Consider the following 22,924-nt stretch of genomic DNA (forward strand, 5'->3'; position numbering starts at 1 on the left):
CTAAAGACAATTACTCATTGTCCTATATGTTGCAATTATTTTTTTCCCAGTTTGTCAAACACCTCTGAATTCTGTTTATGGTTTCTGCCTTTGCTTTTATGCTGAAGAAGTAAATCTCACCTTGAGATTAGATAAATAGCTATTAATAGTTCTCTACAGTTCTTTTGGAGTAATGTGAAATGTAACAGGAAATTATTTTAGTATATAGTATGAAGAAAATCTCATGTGTTTTCAATAGTCAAGTGTCTCAGCACCATTTGCTATATTACCTTTCTGTTCTCCATGGATGTGAAACGTCATCTTTAATCTTGCACTATATTCTTACATATACTGAGATAAAATTCAGAGTTTGGATGATTGCTTAATGTATCTACCAGTTTAATCTTGCATTAACGCCATACTACTTTAGTATGCAGTATGAATTTTATTATTATTTTTTTTTGCGGTACACGGGCCCCTCACTGTTGCGGCCTCTCCAGTTGTGGAGCACAGGCTCCGGACGCGCAGGCTCAGCGGCCATGGCTCACGGGCCCACCCGCTCTGCGGCACGCGGGATCCTCCCGGACCGGGGCACGAACCCGCATCCCCTGCATCGGCAGGCGGACTCCCAACCACTGCGCCACCAGGGAAGCCCGTAGTATGAATTTTAATACCTGGTGGTACTAGACTTCTCATTTCATTTTTTTTTTCCTTCATTTTTTGGTGGGGAAGAGGTTTCCATTTATTTATTCTCTTGGAAAAATTTTTAAAGAACTTAGTTTTTTTTTTTTTTAAAGCACAATTGGGATTCTGAGTAGTCCTGCATTAAATTAGTAGACTAAGATGGGACGAACCAAAGTGTTTACTATACTAAAGTTTCCCATCCAAGAATATGTCCTTCCATTATTCACTGTTTCTTAAAGATTTATAGTTTCTTTACAAGAGAACCTATGGACTTCTTAGCTTTATTCCTAGGTAGGTATTTGTTGTTTGTGGGTAAAAAAAGCTTAAAACGTCTAGCAGATCTCCCCGGCATGCTCACCTCACATCCATACTATTTATAAGCTCACATCGTCCTTCTGTCTCCCACCTTTATTCCTGACCCTAAGCCCATCTCTAATGGCATAAGGTGGTTCAGGGATGGGCGATACTTGTTAACACGGTTCGGCATGGACTAGGCATAAAGGAAAAGTATCGCTCATGAACTGTTACTGGGTGTTATATAGTTTGTATTGCTGTTATGAATGGAATTTTCCCTTGGTTATTGGGGGTATTTGAGAAAACTTGATTTTTGCATATACAATTGTATCTGACTACATTCCTTAGAGTTCTTATTAGTTTTAGTTATTTTTCAGTTCATTTCCTTGGGTATATTATCATATCACATCTGCAAATAAAGACATTTGGTCCCTTTCCCCCAATATTTATCACACATATTTCTTGTTCTTCACCTCCTCCCCCATTCCCTCTCCCCACCACCCCAAACTTCCAGGGCAATGTTAAATAGAAATGGTAATGAGGGCCAGCTTCATGGGCACGCAACCTGTTCTTTCAGACAGGTCCTGCACTCAGAAGGGACCCACACTTAGTTTAATGCTCCACTGTCCCTGTCTTTAAATTCTTAATAATCTTATCTTTGAACTTATGTTTTTAAAATGAAGTCTCATGGGACAATGGAGCAAGCCCGTGAACAGAGGAGATATGTGACATACATGTGTCCACATTTCTCCACTGCCCCAATTTGTGTATAGTGTTCACCATGCCCCAGAAGCACAGAATTCCAGTGGACTCACAGGTTGAGTGGAAATCAAAGCAAAGCCAAGTGAGACTCAAAGCAAAGCCAAGGTCAATGGGCCGTGACTATGCTTGAGTAAACTGGGCTGCTGACGGCTGGGAGAGGCCACTTTCCCGTCGAACCAGAACCTACCTCAAAGGTAGAAAAAAGTCAGCAACGTTCTAAGAAGCACTACCAACCAAGGAATTCCATCATATCCTTTTTCACTCTCGTTATTTCCCTATGTTAGCCAAATGCTTATGCTGAAAAGATAGGGCAACTCGTAGTTCCTTTTCCCTTCAGTCCTTCATTTTTTTTTTTTTATTGAAGTACAGTTGGTTTACAATATTGTGTTAGTTTCAGTCCTTCCTTGTTAAGGAAGCTTACTGAGTAAGTCAAAAGTAGAGGGTTTTGGTAGAATGCGTGTGAATTAGGAAGTGAAATAAAAACAATATAGTTTTGTGCAGAATTTCCACTGTTCTAGTAAAAATTAATACATATACATATATGGGCTAGCAAACAGCAAATGTGAATTGTGTAATTTTGGCGATTCTGCATAGAAGATAATGCTCTTATATTTACATTTAAAACCACCATTGCACAATAAAAAGACAAACAATAAAATACATGCTTACAATTTAAAAGTTTAATTTTTCTCTACCTAGAACATTAAATAGCAAATAAAAACAACAGACGAGGTTGAAAGACTGAAAAAGAAAGGAAAAAACTTTTTTTTTTGTTAAAATACTTTTTTTTTTTTTTTTTTGGTGGTACGCGGGCCTCTCACTGCTGTGGCCTCTCCCGTTGCGGAGCACAGGCTCCGGACGCGCAGGCTCAGTGGCCATGGCTCACGGGCCCAGCCACTCCGCGGCATGTGGGATCCTCCCGGACCGGGGCACGAACCCGTGTCCCCTGCATCGGCAGGCGGACTCTCAACCACTGTGCCACCAGGGAAGCCCTGTTAAAATACTTTTAATGCACTTGTTTCTTACCCTTGGAGCAAGGGGCTCCACATTTTCATTCTGCATGGTGCCCTGCAAATTATATAGCTGGCCCTGGGAGTAATAATGGGTTTTTTTGTTTGTTTTAGGCTTTATTGGAACCACCTCTGATTCAACCTCACTATTTATAAAATGGGTCATTATGGAATTGTTATTGATAATTAAAGACTGGAAACACCTACATGTCTATCAAAGGAGACTGGTTAAATAAATTATAGCACTTCTAGTCAATGGAATATTGCACAAATGTAAAAAAAAATGAATCAAGAGAAAGCTCTTTATGCATTGAAAGATCTAAAAAAAATTGTTAATTAAAAAAAGGTATATCTGAATATGTGTTTAATAATAAAAGGGGGGAATAAGAATAAACATTTGTATTACCTACTTAAAATATGAAATTAAAAATTACCTACCTGGTTTTGGATTGGAGGATTGGAGTACTGAACTAGTGACTAGGCCAACAAAATTAGATTTTACGTCCCCTTGGCCACCGCAATATCTTTCACAATCAGTGCCAGAGAAACATCTCGCTGATTACAACCTGGCTATTCATAATGCCAGTCTGAGGCAGAACCATGGTTTGTGAGAAAGTGATATTGTTGCGTCATGTTGAATACATGCTCCATGATGTCCCATTTAAAAACAAGTTGTGGGACTTCCCTGGTGGCACAGTGGTTAAGAATCCGCCTGCCAATGCAGGGGGCACAAGTTCCATCTTGGTCCGGGAAGATCCCACATACTGCAGAGCAACTAAGCCCGTGCACCACAACTACTGAGCCTGCGCTCTAGAGCCCGCGAGCCACAACTACTGAGCCCGCATGTCACAATTACTGAAGCCCACACGCCTACAGCCCGTGCTCCACAACAAGAGAAGCCACTGCAATGAGAAGCCTGCGCACAACAAAGAGTTGCCCCCGCTTGACGCAACTAGAGAAAGCCCACGTGCAGCAATGAAGACCCAACACAACCAAAAATAAATAAAGAAATAATTTTTTTAAAAAGTTGTGCACATTTACATTACCCTGGACACACATACACACCCTACTATATTCCTGCTATAACAAGGGGATATGCAAGTAGGATCCAAAAAATTCAATCCTGTAAAATGTACACATAAGTTCTGTAAGATAAGAGCCATAAAAACTTTTCAGGCAGTCTTTATTCTCAAACAAACAAACAAACAAAAACAACAAAAGAACAGGTATAAAAAGAGAATGAAATTTAAATATACACAAAGGACCACATACTAAATTAAGAATCCTAAGTGACTGTGAGAAGGTCACTTTCTAATCATCTGCCTGCTGTCTCCCACACATAAAAACTGTAGCCCATTCTTGTTTGAAAATAGGGGCTCCCCAAGGTGGGAAGCAAACAAACTGTATTATGTTCTTTATGCATTATTGTGGGGTATTTATTTTATTTGAATTTTTCTAAAACTCTAAGACCTTGTGAGAAAATAATGCTTAATCTTCTCCAAGGAAAGGGTGAGAGACTACAAATAACTCTAACTCTTACTCCACTGCCCCCTCCACCAAATGCAGGGTGGTCCACTGGAAGGGGCATTGGCTTTGAAATTGGTCAGAGATAAATAACACACTAACACACTTTGCACACACTGACCATTTTATGTGATTCTCCCCTAACTCTCCATCTTCTTCCTTAAAAAGACTTAAGGAGCTTCATCATCTCTATGGGGAGGTCTTCTGTGACACCATCCCCCAACTCAGCTTAGGTGCTCCTGTTCCGGTGTTCCTACAGCATCTGCTGAATTCTCCCAAGAGATGACTTATTTTACTGTGTTGTCACCTTCTATTTAAGTGTCTTTCTCCTTCATTAGCTCATACGATCCTCCGAGGCAGAAACTGCACCTGTGTATCTTTCTATCCCCAGTGCCTAAGATACACTTGGTTGGCAGCCTCTTAATAAATGTCTGTTTAATGCCAAGTAATTTACAGTAGATAAAGAAGTTAAGCTTCACTGACAATTAGAACCAGCCTTGATATCTGGTTATAGAAACAGGCTGGGAAAAGAAATTCTCTTGGTCTAGACTAGTCCAGACTCAATAGTGCTATTTTTAGAAAACTCTCTGAATTAAGGTCTTTAGGGCCCCTCTATTACTCCAACAAGTTGGTTTCTTTGCCACATTCTAACGCCTCCACCCCCTGATGAACTCCCTCACTCCCAAATCTCTGTTTCTGCTCCAGAGGACACATTTTTTTAAGCACAGAAGTCATATGCCTGGTTCAGTGGATGCCAAAAGCCCTTCACAGCAGATTTCCAACTCTGTTTCCCTTCCCAGGACTTTACAGAATTCTAAAGATGCTACTTCAAAATACTTTTAGATGACAGTAGCAGTAACAGGCCACCTATTTTCTATTTCCTGCCTCCAGCTGGGAACAAGTATCAGCCATTTTTGTTACTATGTAAATTAGCACATTTGTATTGCTCTGTATTGTTTACTAAATTCTTCCAGGCCCAGCTCAAAATACCATTCTTCATAAAACCTTACTTTACAAGGCAAGAAAATATGCTGGGTTCCTTCACAGCCCAACTAAACATTTAACCTTTCTCCACACTCTGCTTGTGCCTCTGTCTGTTGTTCTCCACTCCACATATTTCTATGCCTTGCCAATGGTCTTATCCAGCTGCTTTGAATCAGATGGTAAGTCCCCTGATGACTGGAGCCCTTTTTACACTTTCTGCCTTTGCACTCATCATCTGTCTATCTGCTTTCAGCTCCATTCACTCCCTTGCTTTACAACGTATGTCAGGCTAAAGCTCCATAAACTACATTTCCCAAGCTTGCCAGCTTGGTGTGGGTTTTTTTCCCTCCAGCTTTGTTTTTGGTGAAGTTCTACCAATAGAAGAAACTGGTGAGAATGAAGGAGAGGAGGATGCTTCTGATGGTATTGCAGGTAGCACAGTGGCAGATGAATACGGACTCCAATGTTCCTGTTCAGACAGCAGAGTTCCTGGTGGCAGCAGTAGTGAGCGTTCCCAGAGCTTCAGCAACAAAGAGTTCCTGTGCTTGTGCTGCTTAGTTTGGTGGCCCTATCTCAATTACTAATAAGGAAGTACAATAAAAAAAGCCACCAGTCTTCCTGGATCCATGCTGGTAGACACAGAGGTAATACTTAATGGCCTAAAGCTGGTAACGGAAGTTTTTTCTTACTCTCTGAAAGGATTAAAAAACCTTGAATTTTGAGCCTACAGCTCCATGCTCTAGTTACTATCTCTTAAGCAGAGGTAGAGCCAAGGATAAGGATGGAAAGGGACTTATGAGAGCTTATGTCTTCCAGAAGAACCAGGAGACCTTAAGAAGGGAAACCAGGCTCATGTAATGCTAAATACCACACTCTAGTACCAGCGTTAAGTACTTACTGCTCCCCCAAGTCTTACTAAAAGCATGTTCTCTATTCATCTACAGGACTCATAAGAAGAGAAGAGCTATTTAAAAAGGAAAAAAGAAATGCAAATGGCCCTAAAAATATGAAAAGATGCTCAATTTCTCTCATAAGAGAAACGCAGTTAAAACTATACTGGGATACAATTTCTCACCTATCAAACTGGCAAAAATCCAGCAGTTTGACAATATGCTCCATTGGCAAGGTTGTGGGGGAAACAATCATTATCATATATTGCCAATGAGAATTTTAAAATGTGATAAACCCTATGGAGGTGAATTTGGCAATATCTAACAAAGTTATACATGCATTTACCCTTTGATCAAGTAAGCCCTCTTCTAGGAATCTATCCCAAAGGCAACAGCACAATTTGTAGTAGCAGAAGACTGAAAACAACCCAAATGTTCATCAATAAAGGACTGGTTTAATAAACTACAGTACATCTACACTAATGAGTACCACACAGTTATTCAAAAGGAATAAAGAATATCTTTCTACATAGTTAGCTCTAGGATAAGTGTTAAGTACAAAAAAGCAAAGTAAAGAAAGAAAGAATGTATAGCATATAGTACACTACTAATTATTTAAGAATGCTGGGGAGGATACAAAATATTAATTACATATATTTACTTATTTTCCTTTTTTTTTTTTTTTAAAACGGATAACCCCAGAAACTAAAGGGGAAAAAGAGATTACCTACATGAGTAGAGGGGACAGGAATAGAAACTGGATTTCTCTAAATACAAGAGCTTTGTATATTTGATTTTGGAATTATGTGTATATTTTACATAGTTATAAAACAAAAAAATTTAAAGGCAATCACTAAATACTGAAAGCAAAATGGAACAAATGAATCTATCTGTATGCTGAAATAGTGGCATGACCACCCAGAGAATTATTTTAAGTGACTTTTAACCACAGTAATTTTACTGTACATCTCTAGTGGGATATACCTTGAGGGCCCTAAAGGTAACTGCAAAAATCTTAAACTATTTTCAGTAATCATATGGCTTAAGGTACTACTAGTAATGTAATTCTGAGACTATTTTGCATGTACTGAAGACAAAGCAAATTAATTGTGCTTCATCAGTAGTAACCAAGATTTTCAGTATGGAAAAAAGGAGATGGAAGATCAAAAGGTTAAACAAAAACTTTGTGTACTGAATTTTAATTAGAAGTGTCGGCAGGCACTAGTGATATATTTTACCTGTTGAATATATGATATACAAATAAATAAATATATGTGCATGTATCTCCTACTTCTGTCCACTGAAAAGGCCTAGCAATAGTGACCAACCCAATACGAAGTGCTTAGGCTGAGGTTTCCACATGTCATTTCCCACTTGAGGGAACCAGGGCTTCTTGCAGAAATGTCTGATTCCAGATGAGGGACAATAAATGTACAAGATGAACCTGGTACATTGTGCCACGCCAGAAATCAAGGAATTACTGAGGACTACTGAGATTATGTCAGAAAGACTCAAGAGCCAATATGAAGAAGCTAAAGATGGGGACAATCTGAATATCAATAAAAATAACCGCAAGTGATTAAAAGATGTCCAATTTGTTTAATCCCATAAATTCAAAATAATATGTACTCCCCCTTCCACCCTCCTCCCCCCAAAAAACCCCCACAATCACACTTCACTGGTCACCTTTGGAGGATGCTAGGTAACCCACCTCTTTAATTTGAAAAGTGGTAAATAAGAAGAAAGAATATAACATTTATCCTACTTTTCCTGGGCAAACTGCATTTTAGGATTACCAAATGAGTGTTCAGGAAAGTTTTTCTCTTTCTAGTTACTAAACAAAGAAGAAATGACAGGAGTAGAATATAAGCATTTTGCAATTCCAAATTATGAAAGAATGAATTTAGGAAATAATCATGAATGGACGGGACTATCCAAAAGCGAGAGGCAATCAAAGATTTTCTGTGCTTCTTGATAGACATATACCACCATCTATACAGCATTTTACAAAAAAACAAACAAAAAACAAAACCAAAAATATCCTGAATCAGATTAAGCCTCTATGTAACTACTAAATACAAGAAATACAACAGAGGAACACATTAAATGTTACCATGGGGATCTAATCACCAAAATCTAGGCTGTTAGAAACTCTGCAGGACAAAAAGTTAGTTTCTTCAACAAATAAATTATAATTAGAGAGAGGGGAAAAAACAAAGAAAGACAGAGACAGACATATGTAAGGGAACCTACAGATTTAAAGAGATTTAAGAGTCATAACAGCTACTTGTTGATAGTATGGACCTTATTTGAATTCTGATTTAAACAACCTATGAAAACACATAAACTCACTCCAGACTTTGATTTGATTAGGAACATTTGAACACTGAGTTAATACTCATAAGGAATAACGGTTCAATTTTGGGGTATGATAATGATATTGTGATTATGGCTACAAAAAGGAGGCTTTATGTAATAGAGATATATATTGGAATATTTATGGATAAGATGATAAAGTGTCTGGGATTGGCTTCAAAATAATCTGGTGGGGAGGAAGTAGGTAGTATACAGATAAAACCAGGTTGTCTATGAGTTGATAATTCTTTAAGCTGGGTGGTGGGTATTATTCTCTCTCCTTGAATAACTGATAGGATATTCAAAGAAGTGAACTTAAATACAAGATTAAATGAAAAGGAAGTTTTGGCAATTATTATGAAAAAAGGGGAGGGATTTGGCAAATGCTACATACATATCACAAAGTGGAGTGCCACGGCAAAGCAAATACATTTTTTGAGAGGTTTAATGCTTAAATAGCAGTCCTATCTCTTCTAACATTCCTTCTATGCATCAGCAGTAAGACAGGTTAGAGTTTCCTACAAATGCCTCCTAACAAAGAGGCAAGACTCTCCCAGGCAAGAATACATCCCAGCACCAACCAGAAGCAGCCACCAAATGAGAAAGGGCTGTGGTGGCAGCAGCAGATAAGGTGGGAGAAGTGCTGTGGGTAGAGTCTGACGCCCAGATCTGGTCAGTGTGGTTGAGGAGGGCCCCATTCCCATGGATGTATGAACCCACATGGTTTCAAAGCTTCCCCAGGAGTCTGTGCAAGTGAAGCAGCATGAAGAATGACATGTTGTCAACAAAAATGTGAAAGAAACCCTTTCGTGGAAAAAGAAGACTAAAATCTTATGAGGCTAGTGTGGTTATTTTTATTTATGTTTTTCCTGACATCATTATACGTTTTAAGTAATAACATTAAAATCTGATTTTAAAAAACAACACAAATATTTTAAAAGTAATTTTAAGGCCTATTAGGAGAGTACTACTCTAATGAGAGTAGCCTGAACTATGAAACAAAGACCAAGGAACTATGAAAGAAAGAAATTCTGAATCTTGAAATGTAAGAGTAGAGCTTGATACCCTACTAGTTATTCATGATGACATTATTTTAGCTTTACTTTTTTCCCCCGTGAAAACCTGAAGTTTGTATCAGTGGTTCTCAAGGGAGGACGCATATTTCATAGGAAAGAGGCAGCAGGAGGCAGCTACAATTTAAAAATAACTCCAGGTGATTCTGACGCACACTGTGGCCCCACTAGAGGACCACTCCTTTCTTGGAGGTCCCTGTAGAGTGGCTGGCTGAGGCCTGTGTGCAGTTAAAATGCACCTGAGATCATCAACATGGAAAGCTGGCCATTACTACTTCAAACACCCCTGTAAATTCAGCAGAGCTGTCATGTCAGACAAAGAATAATGAAATCTCCCTACACTCCTTCACAACTCAAACCATGTCCCTGACTGCCCAGCATGGGGGCAACTTTGCGCTGTAAGATAGTAAAATAAAAGCCAAAGGGGATCCCGCTGCAGGCCATCTGCTGACAGGTACACACACATATCTGCCTATGTGCTCCTATTTGGTGGAGGGATGATGACAGACAAATGACTGCAGTGCTCTTTGCAGTCACACTTGTGAGCATCATCGAAGAGGACTTGAAGAAAAGTATTTGACCAGACGCCAAAAACACTTCTTGCATCTCTGCAATCTTCTTTCATCCCCTGATACGTCTGAGACTATTATGGCTTCTGATAATGCTGTAACTCAGTTTAGACAAAACATACAGACCAACAACAGCATCCTTCACTACAACTGATCCCAAGCTTCATTCCTGCAATGGCCTTTCATGCCAGATAGAGCTGTTTCTTTGATAATTACGGTGTCCACAAACCTGTTCTTCTCCAGTAAGAAGGGGGAGGTGCCTTCTATACAGCATGCTCAAAATGCAGTGCACTGGGCTGAAGCCAGTAGCCAAATGCTCTACACATCCTGTGACTGGAAGGTGGTTTGGTTTCTAATAAGATCCTTCTCAGTAAGGATGCCCCTAACTACACAATCACATACACAGTGAAGCTTAGTCTATAAAACAACTTGGGCAGCAGATGAAAAGGAGTGGCTTCCCCCAAACACCCCATCATCACCATTCTATGACCCTCCACGGAGTCAAAAGCCTTTATAATATCAGGTAATGCTCCAGCACTAACTTTCAAATGACTTAAAAGTCACAAAGATTATCAACATTTATATTTAATACTAAAATTTACATCCATAGCAAAATTAAAACCAAATTATTTATTTTAGTTGAGCTCTGAAAGTTCTCTATACATTGGGATAATTTCTACTCCTGCTACTTTATTAATATTACTTTCCCAAATTTCCCTAAAGTAAAGGATTACATTTAGGAAACACACGGCGTTACGAAAATTTAGACTTTTGACCATTCAAAGAATTAGTAGACATTTGCAAGTTAGTCTCATATTTCCCATTCTAGTTTTCACCATGTTTTTAGGACACAGTCAATATGTTCTGTGTCCCAGCATGAACAGGACTTGGAGAGGAGAGGAGAAATTAGTCCCTTTGTAAAGGTAAAGTACTTTAAGTATACCAAGGCACTGGCATCTTATCCCTCCACTTGAACATAGAGTCCCTTTTCAAAGAAAGTGGCAGTAAAGGCACAGATTCAAGGATCTAATTAGTTAAACTATGATCTTGATAGGAAATGCAAAAACCTGTGGGCATGGATAAGAGAGGTCTAGACAGGAAAAGCCCCTCATGGTATCTGGAATGTTAAGACCTGGGACAGACTATACACAGACCAGACTAAATATTACCTAGAACAAAAGCAAAAACAAAACATAACAGAAAACAACCGAATAGACAACTAAACAAAATTTAAAATGCCCTTTCGAAAGATCAGCCAGGCCATATTTCCCACAAGATAACTTAATTTTCATTACAATAATTTAGTTACTCTGGTCTTATTTAAATTTATATGCAGGCATTTTCTTGAGGTGAATTTGGCAAAGTAGGGCAAATATGGACTGCTGTGTCCATGAAAAGAAGATATTCTCACAGCTGAGCACACCATTCATATCAAATCAGAGGCCAAAATACCTGCATAGCCTTGGAAAGTAGGAGCATTGGATCAATAATATAGCAACTTCCTCCCTGATCCTACCTACCATTAAATATAGAAAAGCTCTTGGTCTGAGAGGCTTTGCCTATCATAAGCATTCCCCACATAGCAAATCTGAATGAATCACTAGAACATTGTCAATTCTTAACTACTAGTACAATATTTACATTCTTTTAAGTTTACTGGAATTATTATTTTGACTACTAAAAATATAAGCCCTCTCTATGTCACTCAGCCATAAGGCATTCAAATCAACCAGAGTTCTTAGTCAAAGTTGATTAAGAGGTGAATTAAGATGAGTTAATGGAATAACAAAATATTTGAAGATAAAATATCTAAGTGTATACACAGAAATTTAATTGTAACACTTACCTAATAGCCCCTTCTCCAGAGTGAAGGTTTTGTTTGTAAACATACATTCAAAAGCCACAATGTGAAAAATCTTATTCACTGTGTTGTGAGTCCCAACTATTCGAATATACCTGGGGGTAAAAAGAAAAGAAAATCTGTTGAAGAAAATGAGCTTCCATCATAACGAATCCAAAGATAACAGAATAAGATACACTATGTAAACCTACAGTGTACCAGAGCATGGACTAAAGGAGACTCTGAATTGGCTTCAGACCCTGTACCTGCTCCTTAGGGCTAGCTCCAACTGAGCCTGGAAGAATTACAGCAAAATTAAGGAGGTACCACTTTCCAGAGAATGAAGTAGAACTTAGATTTGGTTTACCTAGAAAATCAAACCAGGGACTGTTCAGCTCAACCCCTGAATGTCAGTACAATTGTATATCCATGAGACATTTACACTGGAGAATAACAAACAGCTTCTATCCTTGCTTTGTGGTTAGGAATGTGCCTGTGCACAGGTGCACAAACACACACAAAGTCAAATGCTTTCCAACTCAATGAAAGCTTTCATCCATTGGATGAAATGCATGAAATCAATACTGCTTTCTTGTTGAAAGTAAAAATCCACGGAAACTACTGAAAACCACTCACAGCTTCTTATATTTTAATATTGCTCCTGAATCCTTGTTAGGAAGTTAACCCAATATACTTACGCCAGCCCCCCCACTTGACTGCTAGGAAGCCTTCTCCTGACCAGAGGAAGTGATCAGCAGAGGTGACCCAGCCTGCTCTGCAGCCTCCCTCCTGGCCACACGGATCTGGCATCTGCATACAGTGCAGAGTTTCACAGGGCAAGTCTCGAGCCTCTCGGCCTGTTCACCCTCTCTGACAAACAAGCATTAACCTTGGAGCAACTTGCTCCTTTCACTCTTCAAAGGGATCTGACAGTTCACAGGTTAATGAACAGACAAACTTACTCTTCTGAGGGTCACACAATTCCAGAGGGAATGTAATGTGCCACACACAGTCTTACTGGAATTCAAAAGAAGAATAAGAAAAACAATAACTAGATTAACTGATAACGCTCTCTCAAATTATGAACTATGTGCTCTGAAGGATGGGGCATACTAAACGAACAGATTTCAATTAGGTGATAACAGACTGGGCAAGGTTTTAGTAATATCTTCCCTCCGCTATGTAAAACAACCTTCCACTTAGATGATACAATTTTACGTCTGAGTTAATCGCTGTTCACTAATTCGGTAATTTCCTTACATTTCTCATTATTCCAAGTTAACTGTATAATGTAAATGCCAATTGTAAAAATTCACATAAAAGAGGCTATATTTGGGGGTTTTGTATCGTGGGCTATTTTCCCTCCTGTTTCTTCCAACCTGAATCTCACCGCACTCCCTGTGCACCTCATTTAGCCACCTGCTCCTTGACACGAGCTGATCGCTCATCTTCATAACCGATAGTAATGCTTTCTCCTGGACTGGCTGCTCAGTGTTCCCACATCCACTGCAGGGAGACACCGCTCTTCCTGTGTGGAGAGTCAGGGCAAACTGCGGTGCTCACCAGAGCCCTCTGGGTAAGCAGGAGGTTGGCCCTGATCTGTTCTTTCAAGCCCTCAAGGCAGACAGAAGGTGCTGATTTTACTGGGTTTGGGTGGGTGGGTGGGGTTCATTTAAAATAAGTTCTAAATGATCTGGGTAGAACGGACTGTGTGGTTCTTTACTGTAGGCAGTAACAATCTCTCTGGGCTTTCTGGAGCGGAAGGGGTGTGTTAAGCCTGGCACCTTGGCCTGAATCTAATTTTGCCCATTTCCTTATACCCACAGGAACTCAACAAGCATGGCACTTTCAACCGCACATAGTCGTGACAGTCTGAGTGCTGCTGTCTGCAATCGTGGAGGGAATGGAGGGAATGTGGTTTGGTGGAATTTGATCAGATCATTTTCCTGTTCCCTAGGTCAAATCTCTCAAAGGAGAGATAGCTCTCCTAATACTGTGCAAGGCAGAGGAGCCAGGAAGGGACTAATAGGGCCCTTCCCCACTGGCAGTTCTTAAAGTTAAATAGTTCAGGCTGACCTAAGGGGATGCAGTAATGTCCGTCCCACCCCCCCACCCCCGCCTTTCTTTTCAAAACATTATATGGAACCAGGCTCTCCTAGTTTAGACAACAGTCATTTCCCAAATTTTACCCTGGTGCAAATATCAGGAGTGGGAGAAAATATAGAACCTTCCCCTCCCTTGTCCCCCAGTTACAGAAACTGAAAATAAAAAATTGTACTGGAATACATTTTACAGCCTTAATGATAGTGTTTGTGATAACTAACAAGATAATATGTATGACTGCAAAAGCATTGAGAGATGCCTCCAGATAAAAAGTTCTATATAAATGAAGATAATGTTATCTCTGCTGCATAATCCTGAGGTCAAATTAGCAATTCACCACTGTACATCACACTTCCTGATTAGCCTGTTATATGTAATGCTCACAACAAGTTTAATTATTCTAGTTCTACAATACTTTCTAAGTCTACATAAAATTATAGCCTAATTTACAAAAATGGCATAAAGTCCTTACTCAAGTACACATTAAAAAATGGTAACAAAGTCACAAGAAAGAAGCCATGCTCCTTTTCTCCAGCAAGGAATTGTTTAGCATAGGACTCTATCCTTTACTGAAGATCTAGATCTAGAAATAGCAAACAGGCTTTAACTAATCCCCCAACTTCAGTGACGGGTAGGGCAGCCTGGAGTTCTCCATTAAGAACACAGGGGCCCTGTCCAGCTCAGGGGAAGGCATGCCCTGATCCGTGAGCAACGTCTAGAGGAAGAAGGAGGCAGCACCATCAAGGTACCATCTTTGATCATAAGCAGATTTCCTTAATGGGACTCACAAGGGAACATGCTGGAGGCAGAAGTTATCACTATCCAAGCTACTGAAAAATCCAAGGGCTGGTGATGGGAGGGAGTCCTCTCTCTCTTTCCTTCTTTTTCTTTGAAAAACAAAACAAAACTTGCTTCTGGGTCACAACACCTAAACAGGAGAAGCAGATGCCACATTTCTCTGTCACAAAAGATTCTGAATAAGAGGTAAAACTTAAGCTTTTTTTCTTTCAACATCATCTCTCCAATGCACACTCAGACTCTGATTTAACCTGATAATAAGGACAGTGGCAGCTAGTGACTTCATCAGTGTGCAGAGAGGGGCGCTGCTGAAAAATATGACAGCTATCCTTTGTTCTCTCTGAGGTCTTCAACAGCAGCTCAGACAGTTGGAAGATAATTAAAACTTAAACAGTGCTGAGAAAGGCAGATATGCAACAGATTGGCCATTTCCTTTTTTTTTTTTAATTTAGTGTCTTTTAAAAAATGTATTTATTTTATTTATTTATTTTTGGCTGCATTGGGTCGTTGTTGCTGAGTGCGGTCTTTCTCTAATTGCGGTGAGTGGGGGCTACTCTTCGTTGAGGTGTGCAGACTTCTCATTGCGGTGGCTTCTCTTGTTGCGGTGCGTGGGCTCTAGGTGCACGGGCTTCAGTAGTTGTGGTTCGCGGGCTCTAGAGCGCAGGCTCAGTAGCTGTGGCGCACGGGCTTAGTTGCTCCGCGGCATGTGAGATCTTCCCAGACCAGGGCTCGAGCCCGTGTCCCCTGCATTGGCAGGTGGATTCTTAACCACTGCACCACCAGGGAAGCCCCAGATTGGCCATTTCTGATGAGGATCAATGCTGTTCACATGAGCCCTGGTGTAACAGTCTGTTTCCAATATTCTCCTCCCTTCCCTGTGTTAGCTGTCTTCTAGTCACTGACAAAGACTGGGGCCTCAACACAGTTCAGAACAGGATGTTTCAGTGCAGCAGTTTCTAGGAGCTATAATATTGTGGGTGAAAAGAGATTCTTCTTTAAAAAAAATGAAACCTAAACCTTCCAAGGATAGCACTCTGAAATTGAAAGGCACTATAGAGTTTTGAAGTACTGGCTTTAGAGTCTAACTGGACCAGGTGTGTAGCCCAGCCCCATCACTTAATTAGCTGTGTTACTTCGGGGAAAAAAATGTTTTAAACCTTTCTGAACCACAATTTCCTTCTCTATAAAATGTCAGTACACAAGCCTTACATGATATTTAAACAAGATAAATATTTAAAGTGTCTAATGCAGTGCTTGGCAGAATAGAGTATCATTAAATAGAAATGCAAAGAGTAGGCCACTGGAGGCGGCATTTCTTTTGGACTTCGAGACTGCTGGTTGTCTGGGAGAGCGTTCCTAACTCTGGTTGTTAAAGTGGTGCATCCGCATCCAGGAAGAGGCAGGCCCGAGGATGGACTTCAAGAGCACGGGCAGGGGCTAGTCCTTACCCTTAGGGCCCCACAGCATATGTAGAAAGAAGCTACATTCCAAACGCAGATTACCTGGCTCTATGTTATTTCCTGCTTTAAGCCCCTCGTCTTTAGAAAAGTCTATTTTAAGTGTTCTTGACCTGACTCAGCTCTGCATAAGGAAACAAGGGAAGAATCTTTTGCCCATATTTGGTCCAGCTACCCAGGCCCACAGAAGAGTTTCTTTTTTGTGCTAACTCTGGAAGTTTGGAGTTTTAAGAAAAATAACACTTCTTACAAAGAAACATCATAACACTGTGAACTAGAAAATTTTTGCCTTGGAGATTTCACTGTATTCCCTGCCTGTCCTGGGAAGGTACTACAAATTCCTATTCTTAACCTATCTTTCCATCATTTCTTGTCAGGACGCTACCATATTTCATTTCTAAGTCACATACAATACATCTTTAACAAACTGAATATAGAAAAACAGCAACTTGTACACCCTCACTTTAAACCCCTTGGAACCCTCTAGTCTTGGTATTCTTTAGTCTTTAGCCTACTTGTGGTTACAGTTGATCCTTAACCTTTGCCTCTAGTTATAAGATCATCTAACACTGTACTGAGCAGGTTCTACTACAAGATAAAACTGAATTCAGCAAAAAAATTTTAAATGAGCTCTCAAGGGATCAACTAAAGCCAAAAATCCATCAGAATTTTATTCTTTGGTAAACAAAGTTTTATTCTCAAATTGAACTTCACATTCTTGGGTTAAACAAAGATGCTTGAGAAAACCAGGGTTAGCCTAAGACTGGGATCCTTAACAGCACAAGAAGGGATCCTTAACATTTTGGCTCTTCCTCTGAGGTCTCCATGGAGAACTCTGCAGAGAAAAACTGTTCTTTGCTGTGGCCAGAGGCAGTCACCTGACAAGCTACAGCATTTACTAGGGACTTAGGACCATGTGGGATTTGAATTTACCATTTCCACGATTTCCTATTTGACCTTTCCTTTCAAGGAGATATGAAGAATGTACATAAATAATTCTCTAGCCAAAAAAGCTGGAAATGTATGTGGGTTTCCCCAGTATGATGTTTTCTTTTAGTTCTAGGTACCAAGTTAATGCTCTTAGAATCAAACCACAGACCAGAGGGTGAAGTGACTTCAGGTCTTGTTGCTAAGGCAGCAAGTGGAAAACAGTTTACTGCCAGAATGACAAAAAGTTTCTAGAAAAAGCATGTTGCGACAGAACAGATTTGTTACTCTTAGAAAACCTTCCCTCCCGCTGATCTGTGGCGCTATAGATTCTCTTCTACTGATTTCAGCAAGGGGCCCCAGCAGCATTTGCTTATTTGGGAGAGGAAGAATTATTGAAAGGTTAAACACTCTGCCAGAGTTAGCCTAAGCAGAGGCTACTGTCTCAGAGAACAGTCCTGATGCTGTCTGACCATTACCCCTGCAGAGGGAGCTATCATGTTCCAGCAACTCCACTATTCAACCTGAAGGGCAAACAAAACAAGAAGTCATCTTGTTTTTCAGAGAAAATTGATGCTATACAGAATCAAGTATGCAGAAGGGATAAGATCGGTAAATAATTACTAACACAGCATAACCCAGTGCTACCCAAAATAGAAAGTCATTCCAACATTAGAGAGAAATATTTAAGTGTTGTTTTTTATTTGAGGGAAATGTGCATTTTTAACAAAAGGCTTTTTTTCCCCACCCCCAAATATGCAGAACCGAAAACCTACCATAATAATATGCCTTCAATCTATGAAAACATATTTGAAATTAATATCACAAAAGAACTTAATTATAGTATTTATTTATATAAATCATATGAAAATGATATAACCTGTAAATTTATTTAATTCATTTCTATTTTCTGCTTGCACATTTACCATTCAATAGCCTTGTAGGTATACTGAGTAAATGTGCTATTAATCAAGATTTAATAAACATTTACTAGGTACAAGAAATTCTGCTAAGCACTGTGAGGAATGGACAAGAAAGACAGGACATAAACCTTCATCTGGAGAAGTTTATAGTGCAGTTTAGAAGGTAAGACTAAAACCCATCAAACTGTATGATTTTTGACAGGACTGAGCTGAAAGAGTGACCTAGGTTCTAGTCAGAGCTTCACAATGCATTAGGTATAAAATTGGGGGCAAGTTCCTTAATCTCTCTCAGTCTCAGGCTCCACATTGGTAGTAGTGGTAAGGAGAAAGACATAGGAGCCTCTGACCTAGTCACAAATGGTAGCCTAACCTTAAAACACCAAATTTAGCAGCATGAACTTTAAAAGTCCTCCCTTCAAACAAAACAAAACATAGCTAAAACAGAAATAATCCCTTTCCTGCCCCGCCCCCACACCCCCAGATGATCACAGTCTTACCCAACAAATATTAACTGAGTATTTACCATGTGTCAGCTACTCCTGCTGGGTGCTGGGATATGGGATTGAACACTACAGATAAAATCTATTCCTCATGGAATTTACATTTCAGGTCAGAAGACAGACAACAACTAAAAAAATCAAATAATTAGCCATTGGTTGGTAGGTGATCTATTTAGCATAGAACTTTACAGACAAACTTGCTAAACTGTAAGGATAAACAGTTATAAAACCTCTCCCTGTAGGAATAAAAGGAGAGTCAAATGGGAAGGCATGACTAGCTCTGATTGAGAATACGGATATACCATAAATGAGTCTGCGATATGGACACAGTATACCTATTATACATATTTAGCAGGATATAGGCAAAAATCTAATTAGGTAGGTTTGTTAGCGTCTGGAAAGAGGAATTGATTTGAATTTCGTGGGAAGAAATGTCTTATTTTATTTATTTCATGGTTTCGTTTTCTTTTTATCTCCGCTTTTTTTCGGATTATAATTTTCAAGGGATTATAGAAAGACAAAATGGCAAGTGAAAGATATAAAATAAAAAATGAATAAGGGAGAGAGGGAGGGAGGGAGGGAAGAAAGGAGAAAGAAAGAAGAGAGACAAAGGGAGGAGCCAGAGGAGGGAGGGGGAGGGGAGGAAAAGATCATGAATATGTATAAACCAATCCCTTCTTCTGTCTGTTATGTGCTATTGTGAACAAATCCTCATGTGGGAATACTGTTAACCAATTTTATTACTCAATAAAACATCTGAAACCAACACAAAGTATATTTTAAGAAATAGAACTAAATTACCAAAAGTTCAATATTTGCATTTTTTCATTAACTTTCCCCCTAGCCCAAGATACTGGGAGTAGGAGAGAGAATTTCACCAGTTTTATCTTTAAAATGGCTGCATTATCTTTTTCAGTTTATCCAGTAGGCTGTGCATTTCCACAAATGTAGACAAATGAGTCTAATGGAATTGTGCACTAGAGAAAAAGTAGAAGAAAATTAAATTTGTTAGTTTCCCTATGAATCTGTAAGAACTCATTTGGTGACTATGACCTGTAGCCAGCCTGCTTTAGGATCATGATGGGTAAGGGAAGTTTCTCTTTTTTTTTTAAAACCTAAGACTATGGTAGAGATATGCCACTTACTATAACTTAAAATTTTAAGGGCTGGAGGAGCCTGTCCTTTTTTTTCCTTTTAGAGTGGAAGATTAAATACAGAAGGAAGACAGGCAAACAGAAGGAGAAATAATTTGCCTTTCCCTGAAGAAAAATCTAAGAATCCTTCTAAGATTGTAAACATTTGACACACTGAGAAACAAGACAGGAATTGCATAAGACCGTTGGAATAACAGAAGTGAAAACTGAGTGACAAGTCAAGAGAGTAATAAAGAGAGCATAGGGAGTAAGGAAACCACGAATCTTCATTCCGGACCTCTGAGAAACTAGCACTGGAATTAAAATAAAAGCTACCAGCTTCTGAACACATCCCATGTGCTAGCCCTTGAATGCATTATTTCCTTTCATGGAAAACTCATACCCTACACACTCATACAATCAGGCTGGAGATTTCAAAGCTCAACAGAACACACGTCCCTCAAAGCCTCTGTATTCCTTATGAGCTATGTAAAGAAACCTGTGTTCCAGGCAGTAACAGCTTCTAAAAGAGAACTGAAATATATTTGGAGAAAACAAGTTCAACCCAGAAAAGCTACATACTTGCCACCTACTATACCCAGACTTCTATGCTCACAAAAAATTTCAGGGACCCTCCTTTGCCCTTTGGGAAGTTCTCGACCTTTACCTAGAGAATTGATCAGGGCGGAAAAAAAAAAGATCCAGAGATTTACTTAGCACATAATTCAAGTATCAGCATAACTAGGTACAAAGCTACCAACCAGAGGCAGAGTAGTCAAAGTAAACAAAAACAATACTACAGAAAACTTGAGAAGAACACTCACACCAACAGCACAGGGAATGCAAATGATAATAGGAAACAGAAGTATTTTTGTCTTGGGCACCAAGAGTGGTGTGGCTATGTTCTATTTCAGGGTTTGTTAAAGCCAGAAGTGCATGACTGATTTCGCTGTAGAAGCCTGTACACTCCAGCTTCCAAACAGCATGAAGGATTACTAATTTCAGCACTACTGGTATAAGAGATTTTGCTCCTAAAATCTGTCAATGTGTTAGAACTTTAATACAAGCAAAAGAGAAAAGAAAATAGCAAGATGTTCTGAGTGGCACTATTTGGTGACCTACAGAGTCTGCAGCTTATGGTAGGGGCTGAGCAGACATGAGACAGCTTCAAACCTAACAGTCTGCCCAATCATTTTAGAAGACATTTCCCCATACTCATGCCTTTTGTGTTAGGAGTCCTATGTACTGTGGAAGTTTTGAAGCCTGTCCCAAACCATATTTCTACTGGATTAGCAAGTAGGTTGGGAGGTGGAGTAGTCTGGCAAGGATTTTTGTTTTCCTTCCCCAAAGCTTCTTAAGAGCTCAACCATTCATGACCTAGACTTTACTGGTATAGCATTAGTGCTAAGTTAGTGATCAGAAAGAAAATGTCAATCCTTACACTTGTCTGAGAAATTCAAGGAAAGAAAAACTTATGAGAGAAACGCACATAAACTAAAATGTATACTTTGTAAGAGAGGATTTATTTTTTAATAAACAAGAAGATTCTATTATATTACTAGTAGTCACTGCTACTGCTGTGGTGTTTGGAATCCTCATTAAAATAAAACAAAACTGGCTTAACTATTTCTCTTTCTTCTTTTACAAAGAAACTTTTACACATACACAGTTTAAAAAGTCAAATAGCCTATAAGACTTATTATGAAAAATACTCCCCCCATGCTCCATTTCCTTCTCTCCCCAGAGGCAACTGTTCTTACCTGTTTTAATGGATTATTTCAGGATTTATCTCACATCTATAATTATCATGCATTTAGTGCTACTTCTTGATTTTCCAGCTTTAGGCCTTACCTACCAATCTACTGCTATGGAAGACAATTTTTTAGCTCTCTCCTCCATTTGTACCCTTTTCCTATCCCCCAATTTAGACTGTATTGTAACTTTGGTTGAATCAATACTCAGTGTTGACATCATGATTATGTAGATATTATTCACAACTAATATATGGAGTACTTTCCTTTTCTGCAGTTTTTCTTCCCTACTAAGAGAAAGAGCCTTGATTTTTGGTTGGAAGTAGTTTTCTTTCAGAATTTTGAAGGTCTCATTCTACTGCCTGTCAAGTTTCTAGTTTTGCTATTGAGAAATCATTATGATACCTGACTTGATTTCTCTCTTCCTTTTTCACTCTTCTATTTTTTTAATTTTAAAAACATGTCCTGTTCTGGAAACATGCAGATTTCTCTCTGCTTCCCTAGTATTATGGAATTTCATGATGCCTTAGTATGGGTCTATTTTCTTCTACTGTGTTGGGCACTCAGAAGGCCTTTGCAATCTGGAAATCCACATATTGATAATTCAGTTTTGGTAAATGTTCTTGAATTATTGTTATTGACTTCTTCCTTTGGATTTTTTTAACCTCTCTTTATGAAACTCCTCGTTTTGAATATTGGACCTCCTTATCTTTACCTGTATTTTCATACTTCCTCTATCTGTCATTTTTTGGTGATTTCGTTCCACCCTGTGGGAGAGTTCCTCAACTTTATCATCTGTGCTCTCTACCGAGTTTTCCATTTCTGCTTTAATATTTTAAATTTCCAACTGTATTTCTTATTCTTCAAATGTTCCTTTTTTATGGCTTTTTCTTCTTGGTCTAAGATTGCCATATTTAACCTCTCTGAAGATAGCGATAATTTTTTTTAAAGTTTTCATCTCCCTGTATAGTTTTTTTTTCCTGTTTGTTTTAGTCTTTATGTTTCATATTAGTTTCCTCAAGTGTCTGGTTGTCAAGAAGGTTGTCAGGAAGGAACCTAGACATTTTCCTCAAAAGGAAATTCTGAGAATATAGTTGCCTGAATGGGTCAACTGTCAGGAAAATCTCACTTTCAGATTCTTTAGCTCTTCCCTCTTAGACTGACTGAATTATCTAGAAAGATGTTTCTAATCCTCTGCATGGGAAATATGGGCTTGACTACCAGAGTTTCAGAGTGGTGAAACAGGGTAGGGGTATTCATCTGAATGTGTGGCAGGGGAGCTATTACTGAAAGGTAGGGTCTAAGCATCAGACCACCTAATATTCCTATAGTACAACCTTTCTAACCTATGCGTGGTTTCCCACTTTA

The 22,924-nt window shown here is 39.1% G+C and overlaps 1 protein-coding gene across 1 annotated transcript in view; it reads right to left on the reverse strand.

Moving 5' to 3' along the window:
* Nucleotides 1-22,924, reverse strand: part of BTBD9 (BTB domain containing 9) — a 416,797-nt gene that overhangs the window by 136,327 nt on the left and 257,546 nt on the right. The window contains exon 7 of the mRNA XM_004267648.3: nt 11,971-12,080. Within this exon, the coding sequence (XP_004267696.1) occupies nt 11,971-12,080 (110 nt within the window). The remainder of the gene's footprint in view (nt 1-11,970; nt 12,081-22,924) is intronic.

Source organism: Orcinus orca, chromosome 10 (assembly GCF_937001465.1).
Source record: "Orcinus orca chromosome 10, mOrcOrc1.1, whole genome shotgun sequence".
NCBI classification, from domain to species: domain Eukaryota; kingdom Metazoa; phylum Chordata; class Mammalia; order Artiodactyla; family Delphinidae; genus Orcinus; species Orcinus orca.